General features: G+C 36.1%; 2 protein-coding genes across 3 annotated transcripts in view; one reads left to right on the plus strand and one right to left on the minus strand.

Moving 5' to 3' along the window:
• LOC137395276 (telomerase-binding protein EST1A-like) overlaps positions 1 to 18,920 on the plus strand; it is a 28,077-nt gene extending 9,157 nt beyond the window's left edge. The window contains exons 9-19 of the mRNA XM_068082152.1: positions 1,094 to 1,279; positions 4,173 to 4,234; positions 4,413 to 4,587; positions 4,710 to 4,948; positions 8,592 to 8,817; positions 13,028 to 13,201; positions 13,828 to 13,977; positions 14,862 to 15,012; positions 15,131 to 15,342; positions 15,900 to 15,981; positions 18,760 to 18,920. Coding sequence (XP_067938253.1) covers positions 1,094 to 1,279; positions 4,173 to 4,234; positions 4,413 to 4,587; positions 4,710 to 4,948; positions 8,592 to 8,817; positions 13,028 to 13,201; positions 13,828 to 13,977; positions 14,862 to 15,012; positions 15,131 to 15,342; positions 15,900 to 15,981; positions 18,760 to 18,905 — 1,803 coding nt within the window. The 3' untranslated portion in view covers positions 18,906 to 18,920. The remainder of the gene's footprint in view (positions 1 to 1,093; positions 1,280 to 4,172; positions 4,235 to 4,412; positions 4,588 to 4,709; positions 4,949 to 8,591; positions 8,818 to 13,027; positions 13,202 to 13,827; positions 13,978 to 14,861; positions 15,013 to 15,130; positions 15,343 to 15,899; positions 15,982 to 18,759) is intronic.
• Positions 18,921 to 19,427: 507 nt separating this feature from the next.
• LOC137395497 (uncharacterized) lies at positions 19,428 to 20,999 on the minus strand. 2 transcript variants are annotated; one of them, XM_068082235.1, is made up of 4 exons: positions 20,933 to 20,999; positions 20,756 to 20,826; positions 20,172 to 20,265; positions 19,428 to 19,698 (listed from the first exon to the last, which is right to left on the minus strand). In XM_068082235.1, exons 2-4 carry the CDS (start codon positions 20,823 to 20,825, stop codon positions 19,428 to 19,430), a joined length of 435 nt encoding a protein of 144 aa, XP_067938336.1. In that variant the 5' UTR covers position 20,826; positions 20,933 to 20,999. The 2 variants fall into 2 exon arrangements, with proteins under 2 accessions (XP_067938336.1, XP_067938335.1); XM_068082234.1 differs by lacking the exon at positions 20,933 to 20,999 and having other exon boundaries at positions 20,756 to 20,895.
• Positions 21,000 to 25,345: the final 4,346 nt, after the last annotated feature.

Raw genomic sequence — 25,345 nt, forward strand, 5'->3', positions numbered from 1 at the left:
TTGCAAATAGGTGTTGATATTGATTTGCTTTGTCAGCGCCATCACTCATTTATCACCGATGTCTCTACGCTAATAATTAAAATTAGAATCAAGTCATTCATAGTCAGATTTCATACATAAACCCTATTGGGCCTGAGTGGATTGATTGGGCCTGAGTGGATTAATGAGTGGGCCTGAGTGGATTAATAAGTGGGCCTGAGTGGATTAATCAGTGGGCCTGAGTCGATTAATGAAGGAATGCAAAGATCATACATAAACCATATTGGGCCTGAGTGGATTAATGAAGGAATGCAAAAATGGCATATCATGTAGTGAAAAGTATAAATGTTTTCCTATTTGTTTGCGGTGATTAGCAGAGAAATATGAAATACTCAATGAGGTGCTACAACTATTCCGCTGGTACCAGAAGTATTATTTTTAATTCAACTGGACGAATATTGAATGTAACTGGTAATGCTGTTGATATCAGGTGAAGCTGCGGTTATAGATTTCTAGTAATGAATATAGTAATAGATAAACTGTAATATGAATCTATTGTCCTCAAAATTAATGACAAGCCTGGTTACCTCCACAATTTTCTCCATTCATTATGCTTGCATATCAATACACAGCGTAAAGGTACAGCCACACGTAACGATTTTTTTCGTTGAATTTGATCGAAATCACAGAACTGTCAAAACTGTGCATGCACACCGGAATCGTCGACGAAACGTTTTTTATTGGCTAAACAAATCGTTAGCGAGGACAATGCTAGCATTTTTTGCAATTTATATAGTCCAAGACACATATTACGACACACAAAAGTACCAGCGCAATTTAACATGGCACATATGATCTAGGGCGTTTTCGTGATGGCTGTGATTGACTGTTCGTTTTTGAGCTTTTAAGAGTGTGTAATCACATTTCCACATATTTTGCACCTACAACACAACAGAGTAAGACATGGTGAATCTTTTGATACCTAATAACTGTAATGTGAAGTTTGTTGCAAGTCAACCTTTAACTAATGTATGAAGGGTCAAACAGTATCCACCACTTTGCATACCTGCCCCACACACTTGGCTTTTTAAAAGTTACATGTCTTTATTTTTAGTACACGGCCACAAGGGTGGAAGCAGAGCGACGCAAGAAGGCCAGGATCTCACGCCAACGGTCATCCCTCTCTACCTCTCACAAGCGCATTGAACATTGGTATTCTCCTGTTGATGGCTCTACGTTTACTGATCATGTGGATGCCGAGGAAGATATTGAGAACCCTCGTAAAATGCCTTGCAATGAGGTGTGAATAAAAACTGGTAGATGTCACATTGACTGCCATAAGCAGGTGTCTTTCATGGGAAGTATGCAGTAGTCGTATGCATCAGTTTTATAAGAGACTAGCTGAATGCCCTGCATTGCACAGGTAATAAAAACAGCCTATAACATGATATTACCTACATTACCTTATCTGCTGCATTACCTTTACACTACATTACTTTTGCACTACATTACTTTTACACTACATTACCTTTACACCACATTACCTTTACACCACATTACCTTTACACTACATTACCTTTACACTACATTACCTTTACAATACATTACCTTTACACTATATTACCTTTACACTACATTACCTTTACACTACATTACCTTTACAACACATTACCTTTATACTACATTACCTTTACACTACATTACCTTTACACTACATTACCTTTACACTACATTACCTTTACACTACATTACCTTTACACTACATTACCTTTACACTACCTTACCTTTACACTACATTACCTTTACACTACATTACCTTTACACTACATTACCTTTACACTACATTACCTTTACATTGCATTACCTTTATACTACATTACATTTACATTACCTTTACACTACATTACCTTTACACTACATTACCTTTACACTACATTACCTTTACACTACATTACCTTTACATTGCATTACCTTTATACTACATTACCTTTACATTACCTTTACACTACATTACCTTTACACCACATTACCTTTATACTACATTACCTTTACACTACATTACCTTTACACTACATTACCTTTACACTACATTACCTTTACACTACATTACCTTTACATTACCTTTACACTACATTACCTTTACACTACATTACCTTTACATTACATTACCTTTACACTACATTACCTTTATACTACATTACCTTTACACTACATTACATTTATTCTACATTACCTTTACACTACATTACCTTTACACTACATTACCTTTACACTACATTACCTTTATACTACATTACCTTTACACTACATTACCTTTACACTACATTACCTTTACACTACATTACCTTTACATTACCTTTACACTACATTACCTTTACACTACATTACCTTTACATTACATTACCTTTACACTACATTACCTTTATACTACATTACCTTTACACTACATTACATTTATTCTACATTACCTTTACACTACATTACCTTTACACTACATTACCTTTATACTACATTACCTTTACATTACCTTTACACTACATTACCTTTACACCACATTACCTTTATACTACATTACCTTTACACTACATTACCTTTACACTACATTACCTTTACACTACATTACCTTTACACTACATTACATTTACACTACATTACCTTTACACTACATTACCTTTACACTACATTACCTTTACACTACATTACCTTTACATTGCATTACCTTTACACTACATTACCTTTACACTACATTACCTTTACACTACATTACCTTTACACTACATTACCTTTACAACACATTACCTTTATACTACATTACCTTTACACTACATTACCTTTACATTACCTTTATACTACATGACCTTTACACTACATTACCTTTATACTACATTACCTTTACACGACATTACCTTTATACTACATTACCTTTACACTACATTACCTTTACACTACATTACCTTTATACTACATTACCTTTACACTACATTACCTTTATATTACATAACCTTTACACTACATTACCTTTACACTACATTACCTTTATACTACATTACCTTTATACTACATTACCTTTACACTACATTACCTTTACACTACATTACCTTTATATTACATAACCTTTATACTACATGACCTTTCCACTACATTACCTTTATACTACATTACCTTTACACTACATTACCTTTATACTACATTACCTTTACACTACATTACCTTTATACTACATTACCTTTACACTACATTACCTTTATATTACATAACCTTTATACTACATGACCTTTACACTACATTACCTTTATACTACATTACCTTTACACGACATTACCTTTACACTACATTACCTTTACACTACATTACCTTTACATTACATTACCTTTACACTACATTACCTTTATACTACATTACCTTTACACTACATTACATTTATTCTACATTACCTTTACACTACATTACCTTTACACTACATTACCTTTATACTACATTACCTTTACATTACCTTTACACTACATTACCTTTACACTACATTACCTTTATACTACATTACCTTTACACTACATTACCTTTATATTACATAACCTTTATACTACATGACCTTTACACTACATTACCTTTATACTACATTACCTTTATACTACATTACCTTTACACTACATTACCTTTACACCACATTACCTTTATACTATATTACCTTTACACTACATTACCTTTATACTACATTACCTTTACACTACATTACCTTTACACTACATTACATTTATTCTACATTACCTTTATACTACATTACCTTTACACTACATTACCTTTATACTACATTACCTTTACACTACATTACCTTTACACTACATTGCATGCAGCTGTTTATAACTGTTTTATTAACCTAGTGAGGCCAGCTAGTAGTCATTATGTGTGATGCAACGTCGTTATACGTATTTTAACTAATGTAATGAATATCATCACTATTATTAATAGCTTTGATCAATTGGATGTGTAGCCTCATGGGTAAGCTCAATGCCTCCAGTGTTGGAGGTAGCAAATTCAAATCCAGTACAAAGCGCATTTTTTGTTCCTACAACTTTATCGCTATAACTGGACAGGCGGACACTGATATTTATATAGATATATATCTAGACGATCAAATTGATTATACAGCTGTGTTCACCACACACTAGTAGGACTAATACAATGTCTCCTTTTAGGTGTACAAGAATCTTATGACAATGTTTCTTTCGTGTCAAGGAATGATTTACTCCAAAGTTGGGTAAGCCATATTCCCCCCCCCCCCCGCCTGTTCTGTGTTGTTGTGGTCTATTTGTCTATTGTTGTGGTCCTTTCTAGCACCTATACATTTTAATAGTAACTCTGCTTTAGCCACGCTGCACTTATGAAAGTTACAATTTGAACTGTATGTCGTTGTTGGTCTTTATGTACTTTTCCAGGATGGAGAAGTTTCCGGAAACTTCATCGCAGGTTCTCTACTACCTTGATGCTTTACTCTCACATTCTCCACTTCCACTGCTTGACCTAACCAAACTCATCCAAATGTTTGCCATAGGCATGTTCTCTGTCTACCATGCAGGACTGCAAGGTCTGTGGCTTTCTTTAGATACCTTTGTCTTGAGTTTTATCGTCCAGATAGTCGATGGGCGGCATAATCGCTCAACATGCGCCATGCCGTGAGTTTATCTTGTTAAGTAACAATACTAACAATTTTAGCCGATTCTGCTGCGCTTGAGACGGAAAAGTGTAGGACGTATACGCAGGAGCAGGCAGTCCTTCTGTTGCTTGACATGTCTACTATAGTTACACAGAGATGTACTGTTCTTCTTGAGTCACAGTCATCTCTGAGCATCAGTGTACTCGCATCGTCAGATCTCATGCAGCTACTTCCTGTTGTTAAGCTTGTCACTGATTGGATGACTTGTCACCCTCACCTATGGAATCCACCGCCATGCCCTAGAGATCCCTCTCTTGGGTAATGTACATGTGCATTCTAGTTTTTTTACCCATAATTGCATGTATACAACTCATGTATTGTCTGATAGATGGCGCATTATAGCATAATGTGGCTGCAGAATGGGCTAGTTATGTAGTCTCTTTCATAAGTCTCAAACTGAACAGACATCTTGGTAATGTTTTACATTAAATACTAAATAGAACCCTTTGTGGGCGATTTTTGTTTTATGCCTTCCGAAGTTGGAAATAGTTGTTCTTTGATCAATGCCGCTTAAAATTGTCAACCAGTTGGTGAAATACAGTTCATTTCTCAGTATGGCACCAGAATACCTTCGCGTAATTTGGATAAATCATAAAAATGTTGCTATCTTTTATAGAGCTATGTGATGAGACCTGAATAACGTACAATTTAATTGGTTTTACGGAGGCTGTTGTATCGGTGCTGTCATTACAAGTTTTCATGCGCAAGTTCTTGTGTCTTGCTCTCCAACAAGGCCACACCAATATCATACTTATTATTTTGTTTCATTGGTTGCCTGTTTAAAATAAAAAACAAGTAACTGCCGTGTGGACTGATTATGTACAGATACAAATTAGTGAAGACATTTTGAAAGAATGCAGTATAGTTCAGTAATACTACAGTATAGTTCATTAACACTACAGTATAGTTCATTAATACTACAGTATAGTTCAGTAACACTACAGTATAGTTCAGTAATACTACAGTACAGTTCAGGAATACTACAGTATAGTTCAGTAACACTACAGTATAGTTCAGTAATACTACAGTATAGTTCAGTAATACTACAGTTCAGTAATACTACAGTACAGTTCAGTAATACTACAGTATAGTTCAGTAATATTACCCTACAGGATGAATTTATTCGCGGAGTTATATTTCGCGAAAATTGTCATTTCATGCATATTCGCGGATTAATTTATTCGCGGCTGAAAACTGCCACTCTCTATGAAGAGTTAACTCTATTACGTCTACCAATAGAGTTAACCCTATGCATGCACGTATTGCGTGTTTCCTTTTTTACTTTGCTTACAACTACGGGTGGATCGTGCTAAGCTATAAATTTTTTGCTGCATTCAGAGGTTTTTACGAATATTCATAGATTTGGAGGCCTTTGATGTACCAACAATTTGTGGTAAGTAATGAGTTTTTCAAAACCATTTACTAAATTAGTTGAATTTTACTTTGGTTCCTCGGTAAAACGCAATATTTATTTTTCCCATCCCTACCACTTCATTATTTGTTTTAGTGTGAGAGAGATTTTTCATCATATACGCAAGCACAATGACTGCAAAGGTGGTATATGTCATTCTTAGAAGATCACCAATCATTCAGGGAGGTCTGGAAACTGAGGTAGAAGTGACCGCAGCTACTTACGAGGAGAATATATCTGTTTTAAAATAAGGAACAAAAACGCCTTTACGAGCACAAATCTTTGGCCAACCGGCAGAACTTTGCAATAGTAAGCCACGAGAAGAGTTCTGATGATAACTTCCTTACCAGCCATGTAGTAGCAAGAGAATCGCCTTTAACATCTACCCAGGACAGTGGCAGCGATATAGAGCTGCTATTACCAAAATAACTAGTGCACCACTAGAGAGCACCATTACACGCTAGTATTCACTTATCTTGAGTATCAGTTTAATTTTATTGCTCCAGACAACTGCCATATAGACTAAACTGTTTATATTTACTCCATTCAACGTTTGTAAAATTTTATTTGTAATAAAGTTTGTAATAAATTATAATATATCTATGCATGAAATAAAATATATAATTTAATCATTTTTGCCGCAGCGATATCAAGGAGTTGTTGTCGATGAAGGGGTCTAAGTTGACTGGTTGCTTCTGCCAATATTCCTGCCTTGATGAATATTACTAATTGTCTCTAGTTTTCGTAATCGGAGTAGGTTGTTTCGTTCTCAATCTGCAGTAAACACAAAAAAGAAAAAAATATTAACAAGTGTTAAGGAAGTACAAAAACAATAGCTGAAGTATTTAATGAAAGCGATCAGTTTTTAAACAAAAGATTTAACTAATGCAGTTAATTATGGAAAAACGTATCTGCATTGCAAATCAAATACATACCATAATGTCCAGATCAGAATCACGATGGTCCTCAACTTCGGTATTAGAGATTGATGGAGTTGATTTCAATGTAAAAAGACTAGGAGAGATTTTTTTGCGATGACGAAGCCATGCCGAATAACTTGTGAAAACCTTGAATAATTTTGTAAAGTTTGATGCAATGGCAATAAAACTCGAAGCCCGGGGATGATTTTAAAGAGGTTTTGGAACTCGGCTACGTTTAGTACTTCTGCCTAGCGGCTATGTTTGCAATTGACGCCATTCTGCATATCTTGCGACAACCTTGAATGATTTTGTAAAGAAATGTGATGCATTGGCAATGGTGTTAGCTCAAAGCCCAGGCAATGATTTTAAAAATGTTTTGGAACTCAACTACGTTTAGTATTTATATTAAAAATTAGCCTAGCAGCTAGTTTTTAATTTGATGCAGTAGTTATTCTCCCTTGTGGTTAAAAATAGAACTAATTATTCACGGAATTTAATAAATCGCGGAATTGACTGTTCGCAAAATCGCGAATTTTTATAACCAACGAATATTTTCATCCTGTAGAGTACATTACAGTTCATTAATACTGCAGTATAGTTCATTAATACTACAGTATAGTTTAGTAATACTACAGTATAGTTCAGTAATACTACAGTATAGTTCAGTAATACTACGGTATAGTTCAGTAATACTACGGTATAGTTCAGTAATACTACGGTATAGTTCAGTAATACTACGGTATAGTTCAGTAATACTACAGTATAGTTCAGTATTAGTGCAGTTCAGTAGTACTACAGTACATTTCAGTAATACTACAGTATAGTTCAGTATTAGTACAGTTCAGGAGTACTACAGTACATTTCAGTAATACTACAGTATAGTTCAGTAGCAGTACAGTTCAGTAATACTAGTGTAGTGTTGGGGTGGCACAGTTGGTAGAACAAGTGGTTATCAATCAGGTTGTAAAGGGTTTCAGCGCTAGTTATGGTATTGTGTTTACTACTCTATTGTTAAATTTGTTTAGCATTCAAACCTACATAACCAATAGAAAGTTCCGTTGAGTGAGATGGCTGTCTGAGTTCTAGTCATGTAGCTGGCAGCATTTGATGGAGAATAGTGCTCTCACGGGCAGATATAAGCATTGATCATTGAGTTGACTCGTTGTTGATTTAATGCTAGTTAGTAATTTCCGTGAAAGTTGAGCACCTACAAGTGTACTTTGAGAAGTAACCTAAAGATTGCGCACTAGATATGTACATAGATTATCATTATAGCATCTAATCAGCCCATGCAAACCCTCTACAAAATGGTTTTATCGATCCTTTCAAGATGGCTAACAGCATGGAAGTTCTGTCACGCTGTCAGTCAAGCTGTTAAGTGATATTTTTGATGCAGTCTACTGACTAGTGTATATTTCCTGGTTCACATTAGTTCAAGTCAAACTGTGATAGGCTGACAGTTCATTATGTTATTAGTGATTGTTGGTTAAATGGCATCACCCGTCATAAAGCATGACTACCTATTCCATCATAAAAACCTTAATGTCATTTCCTGTTTAATACATGGCAGACCAGTTCTGGACCCGTGGTTGTCCATAGCCAAGCTCTCCAATTGCCTCACTAGAATCCAAGGCACCAGTATACCCTTTTATATGAATGAGGATGTTGACCCCGACACTTCCAGTGAAAATACTTGGTTATCCCTGCCGGAAGAGCTACAGCTCAGGGGTTTCCTACCACTTATGAATCTCTCCAATGATGATGTCTTTATTAGGACGGACTCCTGCACAGACCAGGTTTTGTGCTCTATTAATTCCTTCCATTATGTTGGTCAAGTATCATGTATCAAGTATCATGTATCAAGTATCATGTATCAAGTATCATGTATCAAGTATCATGTATCAAGTATCATGTATCAAGTATCATGCTCTGTTGACTCAGTGAAGTCCTAGTAGCATTCCAGAGTAGCAAATGTACTCGTTGACTGACTTGCTTGCAGCTTACATCAATTATTAGGTGCAATCAATTGACAACATATGAAGTTAAATTGTTTCGATATTTGCTATGTATAATGGAGCCAGTATGTGTGTAAAAATACATTCATTTTTGTTTAGTTCATTTCAGAGCCTAAAAACATTGATAAATATTTCTAGTGATTGTATATTTTATAAACACACTAGATGAATGCCCTGCGTTGCATGGGTAATGAAACACGTTTATAAACATTACCTTACTACATTACCTTACACTACATTACCTGCCAACTGTTTGTAAGCTATTTTATTACCCGTGCAGTGCTGGGCATTCACCTAGTGAGTCCATGAGGCCAGCTGGTTGCCAGCTGGCCAGCTCATCATATGTGATGCTACATCACACCACAACAGATGTAATGAATATCTTCACTATTATTGATCATCATGCTTAGTTGAGCGCGTAGTCTAATGGATATGCTTGCGCCTCCAGAGCCGGAAGTTCTGAGATCAAATCATCTGCAAAGTGGAGTTTTCATTACTAAAACTTTATCGCTATAACTAAACAAACGGACAGACACTCACGTTTACAAATAGATAGCTGTGCTACTGCAGGTAATAAAAAAGTCTTTGATCAGAAAATTGATTTGTATTTAACATATAACAATGTTTGCCATTCTAACTTTTAAACTACATATTATGAGCAAATTGTTAGTTGAAATAATTTAATAGAAAATAAAAAACAACTGGAAATGTTTTCAAACTTTGTCAAACAAGTTTTAAACTCATATTTCCTCATATCATGAGAAAAATGTTTCGTGCAGGTTAAAAAAATAAAACGACTATAAAAAGGTTTAAATGTAGGCCTAAATGTGAAATAATTAGCGAGTAATAGCTAAATTAAGTCGGTTTTGCTACGGTAATGATACAATTAATACGAACTGAGAAAACAGAATAAAAATCTTGAATACCGTACTTTTCAGACCATTAACCACACCCCTATATAAGTCACATCTGCTTTATTTTCCAAAAAAACGATAATAAAACAATACATAGGCCGCACCTTTGTATAGGTCGCAGAACTCAGGACGGTGCTTTTTAACACTGCAGCAACTTTCCGGTTTAAAACAGAACAGTGCCTAACGGCACTGTTTCATATTAACCGACACTTTTTAACCTAGTGCCTAACAGAACAGTACTGTTAGGCATTGTTTCGTATTTTCTTTCACCGCTAGAGGTACGCTAACCGGAGATTCTGGTTAATGCGCCCTAGCAATGAAAGAAAAAGCCACAGAATAGTCGCACCCTTATATAAGCCGCATGGCTCAAATCGTCAGAAAAAAGTAGCGGCTAATAGTCCGAAAAGTTCGGTATGTAGAATTAATAATACCAATTCTTGCATAGAAGTGTGTGTGTGTGTGTGTATAACAAAGGTTACTGTGCCACCAGAAGCTATCCATCAAAACTTTGAATACAGAGACACTCCTACTCTACAGAGACTCTTCCCACGGAGACAATGTAATTGTTCACGTGGGAAGAATTGGCCTTGACCCAAATATAGTAATTGAACCTTACAAAAATATTACTTAACAGAGACATCGTAATGTGTGGCCGCATCGGTAAAATAATCAATGTGCGCTATATATATAGCAGGACGCACACACCAACACTTAGAAATATATATATAGATACATTATGCGTAACTAAGCATAAAACTAAATGGCAAAGTGTAAGTTGTGTTTTGAAACTAATTTAATATGGTTTTTATTGCTATTTTACCTAGGAGATGAGTACATGGAAGTGTACGCTCGACATTGTGTGGAAATGTGATTACAAGCTCTTAAAAGCTCAAAAACGAACAGTTAACTGTTCGTTTAAAACATCTCGTTTTAAACGAACAGTTAACTGTTCGTTTTTGGGCTTTTAAGAGCTTGTAATCACATTTCCACATATTTTGCACTTACAACACAGCAGAGTAAGACATGGTGAACCTTTTGATGCCAAATAACTGTAATGCGAATTTTGTTGCAAGTCAACCTTATATACATATTTGCCTCAGGTCACAAACTAGTTTCCAGACATATGACATCACAGTTTCAAAAGTAAAAGTGAGAATACTAGAAAAAATTGAAAACAATACGTAAAATAATAAGGTATTATATGTAATTCAATTCGCAGTCATCACGAAAACATCGTAGGTTGGAATCCTTTTATTTCAAAGACGTACTCAACTTGACGTGGTTATTGTTTTGACACGTGATGTTATCATGTGAATTGAAAAGCTAATACAAGGCTCAGTATAAAACATCTCGTAGCACTAGTTTATAACAAAGACTTCAGGTTCTACCGGAAAACCCTTACCAAATATAAATACTCGCTACTTTTCAGTTTCGTTTCAGCTTGGTCTAATCATCTAGTCGTAATCTGATCATGTGACCCATACTTCCTGCCAAATGGCGCGAACAGTTTCTGCAGCATTTTTCGCCTATCACAGGTGACCAACAGGTTCCTCATAGTTATTAGAGGATGATATGCACTCCTTCGAGCTAAGGTTAAAAAATTAAACTAAATTTTAGGCTAGGTTTTGAGATTAGTGCTCAAAGTGACTGCATTACAATGATGATGAAATAGATATGTAAGGGCAATAGACATAGTTTTATCGAATGCGTGAAGTATATTTGGGAAAATATTTCGACGAATGAGTTTGCATGAAAGTGTAAACAGAAGCACATCGGGTTCAACTACATCCAATTGAGCGGTTTTGGATGGATTCCAACCTACGGCGTTTTCATGATAGATGCGATTAACTGTTCATTTTTGAGCTTTTAAGAGCTTGTAATCACATTTCTACATATGTTGCACCTACAACACAGCAGAGTAAGATATGGTGAACCTTTTGATACCAAATAACGATAATCTAAATTTTGTTGCAAGTCAACCTTCAAACTTTATATCGAATTTCAAAAATATTTTATATTTCTTTATGATGATCTTTTATGTATAGATGATCGTATGTTGAGATTTGGCTAAATTTGAATTGGTTTTCCTACATACCTGTGAAGCATTTAGCAACTCCTTTGATTCCTCTGATCATTGCAATTGCTGGTCGTATTTCTTGTTTGTTGACGATTGTAACACATTGAACGTATCAATTTCAGTTCTCAAATATTCATGTTTCATGGTATACTCGTCCTCTCGTCTTCACGGTATACTCGTCCTCTCGTCTTCACGGTATACTCGTCCTCTCGTCTTCACGGTATACTCGTCCTCTCGTCTTCACGGTATACTCGTCCTCTCGTCTTCATGGTATACTCGTCCTCTCGTCTTCATGGTATACTCGTCCTCTCGTCTTCACGGTATACTCGTCCTCTCGTCTTCACGGTATACTCGTCCTCTCGTCTTCACGGTATACTCGTCCTCTCGTCTTCACGGTATACTCGTCCTCTCGTCTTCCTGGTATACTCGTCCTCTCGTCTTCACGGTATACTCGTCCTCTCGTCTTCATGGTATACTCGTCCTCTCGTCTTCATGGTATACTCGTCCTCTCGTCTTCATGGTATACTCGTCCTCTCGTCTTCATGGTATACTCGTCCTCTCGTCTTCATGGTATACTCGTCCTCTCTTCTTCATGGTATACTCGTCCTCTCGTCTTCATGGTATACTCGTCCTCTCGTCTTCATGGTATACTCGTCCTCTCGTCTGCACGGTCTGCCCGTCCTCTCGTCTTCATGGTATACCCGTCCTCTCGTCTTCATGGTATACTCGTTCTCTCGTCTTCACGGTATACTCGTCCTCTCGTCTTCATGGTATACTCGTCCTCTCGTCTTCATGGTATACTCGTCCTCTCGTCTTCATGGTATACTCGTCCTCTCGTCTGCATGGTATACCCATCCTCTCGTCTTCATGGTATACTCGTCCTCTCGTCTTTATTGTATACTCGTCTTCTCATCTTTATTGTATACTCGTCCTGAAATATTCATGTTTCATGGTATACTCATCCTGAAATTCTTAGTCCTTAATTGCCTGCTGGTTACAGGACATTGCTGCCATGTGTCACAGAGTGCAAAAGTTGATAACATTCGCTGACTACCTCTGCGGTATTGAGCCTCCCATGTTAGACTTCGATACACGTGACTCCAAATACAAGTCACTGGTCGACCCTCCCAGTCTTTCAGAGAAAACAGTTCAAAAAGTTACTGAGAATACTCAGGTAGGAGGTTCTTTTTGAGTAACGAGGTGGTATTCTATGAACACTCGCATCCCTTACATTGTATAGCTTTGTATTTGTTTTACTGTAACTACGCTTGCATAGATTGTTCAATTTTACCAACCTGAACGATGATGATGTAATATCATAAAAATGGCGAGAGCTTAGCACAGGCTACAAATATATTATATATTATAACTATAATATATTATAGCTATAATATATAATATATTATAGCTATAATATAAATATGTTATAAATATAATATATTGTAGCTATAATATAAAAATAATATAGCTACAATATATAATATTATACTATAATATGAACATATTATAGCAGATATCACTCAGCGTATCGTGTTGCTGATGATGTCCTTATTTTAATGGCAGTAATAATTGCACAAATAATGGCTACCTTCATACTTGAAACATTTCAAGTTTAAGACTGTTGCAATCTGTATCTTTTAATGAATCCATAACATGACACTCTTGTTGAGCCGTTGGATTTGCTGTTAATAGACAATTAATGATTGCACCCTTATTTCCTGTGTTATTCTTTTGGCTAAACTAACATTTGTCTTTAGATAGTCTCTAGTTCTCTAGTCACCTTGTCGCTTCTCTATGTAGTCATTTGACGAGGAGGATGAGCTGTCTAGTTCTGATATCAGCAGTGACAGCGAGCCTGATAGCGTGGGCACTACAAGTGAGTTGAGGAAGACTAAGCACCGTCTCCGAAAGCAGCTTGCTAAGCAAGAAAAACAGCAAAGATTACACCAGGTTTGCTCCTGGATTAGTTAACAGTACTGTGGTGTTGAATGTAGTCCCGTGGGTTGAATGTAGTACTGTAGTACTGTAGTGTTGAATGAAGTATTGATGCATTGTATGTAATACTGTAGTATTGTGTGTACTACTGTGGTGTTGTATGTACTACTGTGGTGTTGTATGTAGAACAGTGGCGTTGTATGTATTACTGTGGTGTTGTATGTAGTACTGTGGTGTTGTACGTAGTACTGTGGTATTGTGTGTACCACTGTTGTATTGTATGCTTGTATTACTGAACTACTCTGATTATATTTCAGCTCCTGGCACATCCTTCTGCCAATTCCTGAATATTAGTAATCACCCACTTGACAATTCTGGCTCAGTTGAGCTCTATTTAGATTAAGCTTGACAAGTTGAGCAGTTTACTGAAGGTCACTTTAAGTGTGCGACCCAACCACCTTTTATTTATTAGGTTTTCCGCTGTGATTTTTAAAAAAATGGTTTGAATCTCTAAAACACTTGTTTTATCAGTATATAATCTTTGTTATGAGAAACAGTGCTAATGGTAGAAAGATTTGTCAGGAATAAAAAAATAAAAATGTAAGGTCTGGAGATGTTTTATCTGATTTATTGGTCAGTAATCTCATTGAATAACCAATCGTGTTTGGGAAAGATGAGGGTGGCTCATCAGCTGTTTTATTCTGAATAGCCAGACAGGTCCATATATGTAATACAGATTATGATCAGAAAAAAGGAAGCCACTGAATCAGTGTTGTGATTGAACTCAAAGACCTGGTGACGTACCAGTACACTTTTATCCCATTTACATCTATAAGCAGAATCACTATATAACTATTGTCTGCGTATACATATTTCATGAGTTCTCATTGCAATTGCAGGCAGTCTTAGATAGCGAGATGCATGGTGTGATACAATTGGAAATTCGCCCTATATTCATCGTTCCTGACACCAATTGTTTTATTGAATATCCATCCCAGATGAAGGCTCTCATTACATCTCAAAAGTTCACTGTGATTGTCCCTCTTGTTGGTGAGTTCCTTTGATTCACTGTTATTAAACCTAGTGAGGGTATAGACAACCCCCATGGCAGAAATTTAGACTTGCTCCTTTTTACTCTGCTCTCCTTTTTGTCCTTTGCATCTTACAGTGATTAATGAGTTGGATGGGATCTCAAATACCAAGCCTGGAGAGGAGAACCCTAGGTTTAGTCATCCAGATATTGTAAAGAGGGAAGCTGTGAAAGCTGTCGACTTTCTTGAAAGCGAGTTCGAACGCAGAAACAGACGGCTAAAAGCTGTTACTGTGACCGGCACAGAGTTGCCCTCTATCGCTTTCAGGACAGAAGAAACGGACCAACTGGTAGGTCTAACTTGCTCAAGCAGACGTACAATAATTTAGTACTTTTTTCGCATGCCTCTATTTGCGTCTCTTTCTATCTTTTTATTTTTCTTTTTCATTCCATTATTTTCTCTTCTTGTTCTCCTCGTCTCCCTTCCTCTCTTTTTCCTTATCTCCTTTTTTATCTTGTCTTTTTTCCTCCCTCATATTTGCAGGTATGACTTGGCATTGTGCTATTTCACTTTTCCCATTTGAAAACTTCACCCTAAAACTAGTATGAAAATTAACTCGAGCCACACTTTATCAACATGAGTCTGCATTTTGAAGAGTTATCATCACTTGCTTGCTCATCGCCTTATGTTTGTTTGTTTGTTTATACATACAATGACCTCTTCAAAGCTGAAATATCTTTTGGTTTACAATGTTACCTTTACATTGTCTATCAGTCGAATTGTTGAAGATTTAATTTTTATATTTTATCGTGACGAAGAGAAATTCCTAAGAATTAACTGTTTTTTTAACCACTTGATATCACTCGTTCAATGTCTAACCTTCCATTTACAATAATTTTGTTACAGGGTAGTAATGATGATAAGATATTGTCCTGCTGCTTGCACTACTGCCAAGATAATGCTAGGGATTTTATGCCTAAAGATAGACGTGAGTTGCCAGAATTTTTACCCCAATAGTGCAATGCTCAGTAAATGTTATGGCTCATGCACTCATCTTACTGTGATTTGTAGCATATTCCACTAATACTCTGACCTCTGGCATGTGCTACCCATATTGTAATCTATTGCATGCTCTATTAGGGCTGCAACTAGTGGCATGTTTTACTCATACTGTGACTTGTAGCATGGTTTTAATAGTTTTACTACTTGGAGCACACTCCTAGCAATATGACTTTTAGCACACTCTCATGGGACTGTGATTTGTATCATTCTACTTGTACTATGACTTATGACATACTCTTTTAGTACTGTTATTTTAGGCATACTCTCTTGGTGCTTTGACTTGTAGCATGATCCGACATGCAGCTTACTGTTGCAATAGTACCATAATTTCTCAGTATAGCATTATGTTTTTCAAAACGAATCACCCACTTCCAATACTTATCACAACATTCTGCCATTTTCCTTTTTACTATTTCGGACCTCATTTTACCCTTTTATATCTCGTAAAACCTTCAATTGAACTCCCCCTCTATTTGACCGCCACCTCTATTTGAACGCCGTTTCTATTAGAACGCCACCTCTATTTGACCGTCACTTTAACATTCTTTGATCTTTATGAATCCATAATACAAATGATAAATAAAAAAAGATTCACAAAATCGTATTAATTGTTTATATCAATAACAATTAATTCCCTCGTCCAACTCTAAGGCTTTCCATTTATTTTGTTTAAACTTTGAAAGCAACACCATGGAAATAGTTAATAGCTGTATGAGGCTAATAGTAGTTCCTTGTTTAATGCGGTCTTGATACTCCGAAATGGTATATAAAAAATAGTTCTCATGTACTATGGTATATGAACGACTAGTTTTAGGCTGAAAGTTGTGCTTAACGAGCAAAAATTTTAACACATAATTTGCAACGCGTAAAAAGTTTTTGCTCCGCTAAAAGATTGTTTCAATGGTAATATCGGCTAGTCGAAGCAGTGCAGAAGAAGAGTTGAAGTCAGAAGATATTGTGGAAGGTATTGAACAACCAGAAGATGTTTGTTCCATCGAACGCAACAATCAGAGCGCAAATGGTAGAGCAAACAATGGAAATGTTTTTGTTTCAAAAACGTTAATTTTTGTTTCTGCGTGTATTATAAGTGTGGTTCGTTTATGTCACTTGTTCATGAATATATATATTTGTAACATTTGATAGATTATTGTGATATAACTTGTAAATTTTAAAATTTATAGCATATTATTTGATAGCACCATTGCGGTAATCTGATCTTACAATTGATCGACGCTCGTAACTCCTTCTATTGCATATTTATTAAGAGATCATTGACAAGTTGGAGGTAAATTAACAGATTTATCGCATCCAAAAGGTTTAATAATGCTCCTCCGGAAAAAGATGGCAAAATATAGGCGACATTCGCTTCGCCAGTATATGGGCTAAATTTATTATCCCAAAATTCTGACAAGCCATTTGACAAATGCAACGCCAGCCTCTATTTGACTGCCACCTCCAATTGATCGCCACTATAAACGAAGGATTGAAAAATAGCGCCCCATAACGTTCAATTAGAGGTTTTACGGTATCTGGCAAAAATTTTAGGTATTTTGCTAAGTTAAAAATTTGCTATTTTTGCTAAAAAGTCTGGTACCACTTTCTATAAGCAAATTGCATTAGAAGTACATATTTTGCCAAGAATTGTCCAAATTAGTAGGACACAGTTTTTTTAATTAGAACTATTCAGAAAATTCACGTTAACAATTCATATTTTAATATACTTATAAAACAAAATATATTTAGATATGATCAATTTCTGCCAAATTTATTTCTTGTTCATTGAATATTTGCATCATTATATTCTCTGTCTATTCTCAGCAACCCGTATTATACCAGGGTTATTTTTAGCATCATTTCCCTTCACAAAAATGTTCGTAAGAAGTGGTGGCCCCAAAGGTTTTTTGGGCCTTAAACCTGGTGGAGTATTAAAAATAAACATGCAAAATTTCAGATTATTCTGTTATCCGGAAGTTGATTTCTATAGGGCACACTCACGCGCACACACTGCACAGAAACAAATCACAGAGACCTAAATGGATTTTCACTTCTATATAAATAAAAACAAAAATATATAAACAATATTATTTTATTTAGTTGCCACCCCATTTATTATCTGTATCGCCAAGGCTACATCTCCATTCATTGGTCTTCAATGGTAAAGCAAAATGATAAAGAATGACTTCTTTTTTATTGCCTATATCCATAATTATAGTTAACCCAGGTAGAGGTATAGTAAACTCAATATAGTAAGTAGGGTTTACTATATCTATGGCTATATCAGATTTGTTGCTTATATATAATTTAGTTTTTACATTTATTATTTGATTATTTTTGTATAACGCATTAATCTTAATGCTATCTATAAAATTACCTGAAGTATTTATTGTTGTTTTGGAGGCGTGGACCAAGTTATGCAAAATGGAGTCTATTTTTGTATGAATATTTACTCTAATTTTAACATGCAAATAAAATTTAGTAATTATGTACGTTGAGGTTTGATTGTATAGCGTTTTCTGTTTCTCTGCAGACGAGTAGCTGTGTAATTCTCATGAAGTTTCGACCTCTGAAGGTCACAGGACTTTTTCATGCCATGATATGTAATTCTCCTGATAACATAAATCTAGTAACCTTTCTTGACATCAGAAGATTTGATGCTTCTGTAGTTTTATAGCCTCTACCTCTGGTACATCTGGTTTACTTACAGATCAAGCAATACGTCTGTATCGTGAAGTCGTTCTCGTCACAGATGATAGGAACTTGAGGCTAAAAGCACACACGAGGAATGTTCCCGTTAAAGACCTTGTGCAGTTTATGGAATGGGCAGGCATTTACTGCGGTCCAGTCAAGTGAGTCGCTTAGGTTTTCAGTCCCTGTTTTAATTAGTAACATTTTTGTTTATGTTGTACATGCGTAAGTTGTAGGTTATCTATTGGTCTGTGACTTGATGGATTAGTCTCAGGCTTGTCTTTATAAGTTCTCACTTATATATAAATGCAATCACAATACCAGGATGTGTCGGTAGTCACTGTGCCTCATGGAACCAGCGTGCAAGTATACAAAATTCTCATTCTATGATGCGAACTGTATCAATTAGTCATATTTATTTTTCTTTTGAATTTGAGCTATTGTTTCCATTGATGTGCATTATGTTTTTCTATGAATAAAATACTGGATTTACAGCAAATATCATTTGCTAGATTTCTCTGCGATGGCATGTGAGAAAGACAAAAAAGAGTGATGTACCATCTATTTAGCAGCTCTATTAGATATTTGTAGATAGCAGCAATTGTCTTCTCTTATTTTTATTATCCAAATATATACAGATAGATTGAAGGTTTCTGGTTCAATCGGTTTACTTTTACTGTATTCTTATTACATATATGTAAGCTTAGGCTCAAAACTTTGAAAGGTATCTACAGGTAACTCAGCGCTAGTTGACGCCCCACTGTTGATGTCAGTTAGTTGAGAATTTGGGCTGTTTGTTGCGCTAGTAGGAGAGGAGATCGTCAAGTCTTCTGGACTGTGGAATGCTGCGAAACCTCTTTGGCTGCCAAGATTTCTTTGATGATCTGATGTGATCTTAATACCAAACTTTGGATTTTGGTATCTGTCATCATATCTTTTCTCCGCTTTGTTAGCTTTTCTAAAAAACGCACCATATCTTTCTAAAAAATCATTTTACGTTTAAGACTCCTTGAGTCCTCTAGTAAAACATTTGTGGTAAATATTTTAGTTCACAACCTTTTTGAGTTATATGTCAAAATAGAAACCGACTCTGCTTGGTGCTTAGTGACACGCACATGGGTTTCACTGCCATCACAGCATAAAACATGTATATGTATAAACCGTATGTAAACATGTATATATATATATATAAACTTGCATTAATTTCAACAGATATGGACCATCGCCGATTGAGCTATACAGTCAATCCCTAAGTGGTAGATTGTTTTTCTAAGGTTTGACCCTGTACACGGCATTTTAGATTTAACTGTGTATCCTGAAATCAATAAAACCAGGCCTCACAAACACCTGCCAAACACCTGCAGCAATTAGTCAGAGAACACACACACACACACACTCTGTTTAAGTATTAAAATATCACCTAGTACTTACCCCTTGCAGGTATACCAGACTATGAGAGCTAAGGTACATATAATGAGGATGCTTAGCAGGAAAATCCCCACTATCATTATTATCATTCCATTTTCTACAAATAGAAGTTGTATAGAGACAAGATTGCTCCACTCTCTCATTCGCTCACACTAGAATGGATGACTGCCAGATATTGCACAAGCTGTCACTTTTTATTGAAATCATTTTCTCTGTGTTAAATATAGCTCCAAGTGTACTTTTATGCTTTATGGTTAGCCGTTACTAAGGTATACACCTCTTACGCCATGCCAATATTTAATAGTTGACGCTTTCACTGTGCCTGAGCATTCCGCTGTTTCTTTCATGCCGATATTGACCTAGCTACCTACTTCATAATCCTTAGACTCTGCATCACGTTTTCAAAACCCGTCTATTTTCTACTCCTGCTTCAACTGGAATTGTGTTTATTAATTTGAGTAAATTACATTCTCAAGAGTTCTGACCACCGCTGTCTTACTTCTCGAAGGATCATTGTTGTTCATATTATCATTCAATTTAATGATAAATTCATTAGATACTTAGATGTTAACGTACAAACGACTTACTTCCAAGTCTCTGGAGGTCATCTGTATTCAGGAAAGAAGGAGAATTAGTTGCAGCATCAGCGGCTGACATCCTAAATTGAACATACATTAGACATTAAACACGCGTGTTTACCTAGCTGATGTTCGCATCATCAACATTGATCAGATAGTCTAACGACGGAGCGATGAGTAAGTTACCTGCGCTACTTATGGAGTTTGTTGTAGACTCAGTACAGTCCAAGTTTCGCTACTGCCTGCTACACCTTGACTGAAGTACCCAATCAATACACGGCGTAATCAATTCTTCGCATATAACAATGCTTTCAATGAAATGAACAGAGTTGAAGCGCTTTGTTTGTTGTTTCATTGAGCGGTGGCGTTGAGGCCGGCCAATGCCATACCGAGACCGGGACTATGCAAACTTCATAATTTATATTTGCTTCTTAGCCTTTCATCATTGTATGCATTATATTCATAGTCTATGATAAAACTAGCTCGGCGCTGTTTGAGCCCAGAATTAATGGCTATAAATATGATGCGTGATTGATGCCGAGCAATTTATATAATTATATGGAAAATTATTATCAAATATATATTATAAAATAATTTATTTTATAGATTTTTGCTGCGGTTGTCTAAAACTCTGTTTTTGTCACTTTACCACGCTTATTTTAATAATATATTCGTTTCCAGATGAACATTGTGAGTCGCTGAGTAGCAAAACAAGCTTGCTTAAGTCGTATATTCTTAGAGAAACAGTTTTATAGCAGACTGTACGTCCGACGGCATGTCTCATAATCTCTATGAAAAATTTTTAAATGTCTTTCTGATTTCATTTTAAACATGGTCTGGTTTTAGGGCCTTATTGCGATATAGAGACAGCATCATTATGACAAGAGTAAATAACTCCCTTTCTCTCTTGACATCGCATATAAACAACATGAGCATCGCTGTGGATATCTTTAGCTTGTTGCACTGTAAATGAATAACATGAGTCATTCATCACTAACTTTAATATGTTTGATTCAATTTATTTCCTTTTGTTTTGAATCAATCTTTTGTTCCTTAAACTTTTTTATTTTTTATACATGTATTTTTTAAATATTTAGACCTGTCTTTGATATAAGACCTTAGTCTGGGCTTCCCAACTGCCTTTTTAAATCTATATTTTAACCTGAGATGAACAAATTTAAATTTTTGTGGACTTACTATAAGTTATCATGCAGGGGAATGCATTTAGAAGAAAAGCTGGGCACACTGGAGAAAAATATTTTGAGTAAGCAAATGTTGGTAAAATAATCAAGTTTTTCAAGTATAGCAAAAAGGCATTGGTATTTGTGCACAGCTGGAGTCGCTCAGCAGGACAATCAATGGCTGAAGTATAACCAAGCTGTACATTGCAAAAATATTTTCATATTTTGCAATGCGTCTGCTTTTACCACGAAACCAGGCTGCTTATAGGAAGATGAGGATGTTCATCTAGACACTGATAATAGATAAGTATTGTTTATAGAGGTTGGCCTCATCCGAGTGAGTTAATGCAATATTTATAATGGTAATAGCCGCTATGTTTAGCGAGCCAGTTTAGGGCTGAACTGACGCCTGCTAATCTCAACCTTATAGGGATGAGCAGCCAATTATATGGAACGAAACTCTCTTCAACAGTTTCGTTCCATTATGTGACACATCAATGAAATGGAATATAAAAAGCTTCTTTGGACCTTTGAAAATGTCACTTCAAATGCTGTGTGGCCACAGATTTCATCTATACTTCAGAGTTAAAATCTGCTAGGATCTCAAGCTACCTTACTCACTTTGGTTACCGCTCGTTTTCGCATGCATAAAGATTTTTGAAGGTCGCCTTTTACAACCCGCAACTTGGTCATCAACTACCCGTCTGATCCTAGCAGGCATGATCCTAGCAGGCATGATCCTAGCAGGCATGATCCTGGCAGGCATGATCCTAGCAGACATGATCCTAGCAGGCATGATCCTAGCAGGCATGATCCTAGCAGGCATGATCCTAGCAGGCATGATCCTAGCAGGCATGATCCTAGCAGGCATGATCCTAGCAGGCATGATCCTAGCAGGCATGATCCTAGCAGGCATGATCCTAGCAGGCATCATTCAAACATCCTTGCAGCACGCAATTCATTTACAAATATAGTAAATGCGATTTTATATCCACTCCTGCTATAGGCTCCCTGTGGGCTCGCATTAGCATTCACGCCTCTGCTTAGCCCAGTAACGCTTTGTCAACATTTCAGTGATTGCGAGAGATCAATTTGTTTCTTCTTTGCTAACACACTGACAACAGTAGTGTTTTAAGTACTCACAGGTTAGCTAGCAGCACAGTTTCATGAGCTAGCAAGTTTTCTACATATTGCTATTAAAGGGAGATTTCACCTCAACAAACTGCTATGGGCAGCATGGTCATGGAGAAAGCTTTTAAGATGCTTTAAAGAGCACCTGCTCTTGCTTGTTGTCACATGTCATATCTGTGATTGCTGCGCTACCATAGTTGGCAGTCTTCCAACATAGCTCGTGGCTGTAGATGCTGCAGTAGATGAAAGGGTAGAAGGTAGTTGAGGGCTGATGTGACCTTTCACATCGTGGAGCTTTACTGCGAGGCGTACAGGGTAAGCCTCCTCTTTCAGAATTTCATTGTAACTGTTTGTCTTTGTCAGTAAGAGATGACATATCATTCACAAGTTATGATAGAATTTTTTGTACAATATTAACCGACATGCATGACATAATTTTTCTGGCAGCACCACGACTTTCTGATGACATTAAGTGATTGTAAGTATGCTTCTTTTACAACCTCGCAGAAACTTGTAGCGCGTAGAATTCTTACAAAATGGAGCTTTAATTATCAATGGTTGCACTTTTTCACAGGCTGATAGACGTCGGTTACACATACCATGGTTTAACATGGCATCAGTGCTGTCATTTGCTGTTGTAATGATAATAAGATAGTACCGGCTCATAGCAGTTTTAGTCTACATAAAATATCAATAGTTGCGTATCAAAGCAGAAGCGGCAAAAAGAGAATATCCGTCGTTGAGTTCCAGATCTTTGTAAGTCAATAAGTAGGCCAGTTAGTGTAGTAAAAATATCGACATGTTGCCGGTACAACAGAAATTGCTGCAGTATAGTTAGCATACGTGGTTACAGCAAAGTACTCTGTAGTAGCTGTATAGTAGCTTGTGTGGCCATGCTGCTGCAGCAACATACAAGTACATAGAGTAACCTTGGTTGGGATATGCCCATGTGGTGATAGCTATGTAACAGTAAGGGAGAGGAGTACTAGCAAGCTATTAAAACATAACTTTTCTTAGCTACTTCTGAAGGGATTCTGGATAGAGCGTTTTCACAGAATTGTTAGTGAGCAAGTAATAACATTGCTCTTCAAGCTGATAGGTTCTCATGGTACCTGCCTTGTTTGTGTACTAGTCTTTATTATCATAACGTGTGAGTATTGATGTAATGAGACTCTTGGGGTAGACTAATACAGATGAGTTTGCTGAGATTGGAACACATTCTGTCTCAAATTGTCTAGCTATATTCATTACAATCACTCGGCATTTTATTATGTTTAATTATTATTGTTAGTAATGTAATGCTTGTTTGGTTATTTCCGAAACTGACTGTGACCTCCGTGACTGTAACTTATAACTGCAAACAATAGTACAGTAGTCAATGTGATCTACGGCCTATTAAGATCCCTAAAATGATAGGCCACTAATAGGGCATATCTGAAACTCCGACAATGCACTAAAAATTGTTTTTTATTTGTTGAAATAGTTTGTGGGTTCAAATGATATGTAATATTTTGCAAGAGCATTATTTTATGTGTAAAGAGGTTCATGATTTATGTCTCAAAAAAGAGCTATGACTTCCGTTTTGGTCTTAAAACACTCACTGGATACTAGATTTTATTATATGTGTAACCCATGCTTTATTTGGTTAAGTTTATTTCCAAACAACTTGCAAATTTTCTGACAAACCTGGTGCAACTTTTAAATGTGTAGGCAACTCCCTATATAGACAAGTTCAAGAGAGGACAACTGCTAGTGTAAACAGCTTTTAGTATGCAGTCATACCTCAATGTACGAGCTTAATTCGTTATGGGGCTAATCTCGCATTTCAATGTGCGTGTGTTTCAAGACACTATTTTCTATATAAAATAGTTGAATACGAATTAATCCATTATCATGTTATAAAAAATCACAAAAAAAAGGATATTGCAGAAAATCTTGATATTGAAAAAAACATGGTTTTAATTGTTATAATTCAGTGTCTATGTTAGTTAAGTGACAGATACCTATTTAGTTGTTAACATCTGCAATAAATTGTAATATTACTATGTACACTGCTGTAAGTGTTTACCTTTGAGACAGACATAGTAGCTAACGGCGGTCTGAGGGAGACTTGACGGCAACGTTCGGTGTACTAAACTTTTGAGACAATATGTAACAGAAACTTTGAATTTAACCTAAATGAATTTAACTTACTAAATACACACTTAAAGCTAAGTTTTAGTATTTTACAAACCTTACTTTAATTTTGTTTTGATTTTTTATTATTCGTTTCTGGTTTGGTGCTCTT

The sequence above is a fragment of the Watersipora subatra genome, chromosome 1 (assembly GCF_963576615.1).
Source record: "Watersipora subatra chromosome 1, tzWatSuba1.1, whole genome shotgun sequence".
In the NCBI taxonomy this organism is placed as follows: domain Eukaryota; kingdom Metazoa; phylum Bryozoa; class Gymnolaemata; order Cheilostomatida; family Watersiporidae; genus Watersipora; species Watersipora subatra.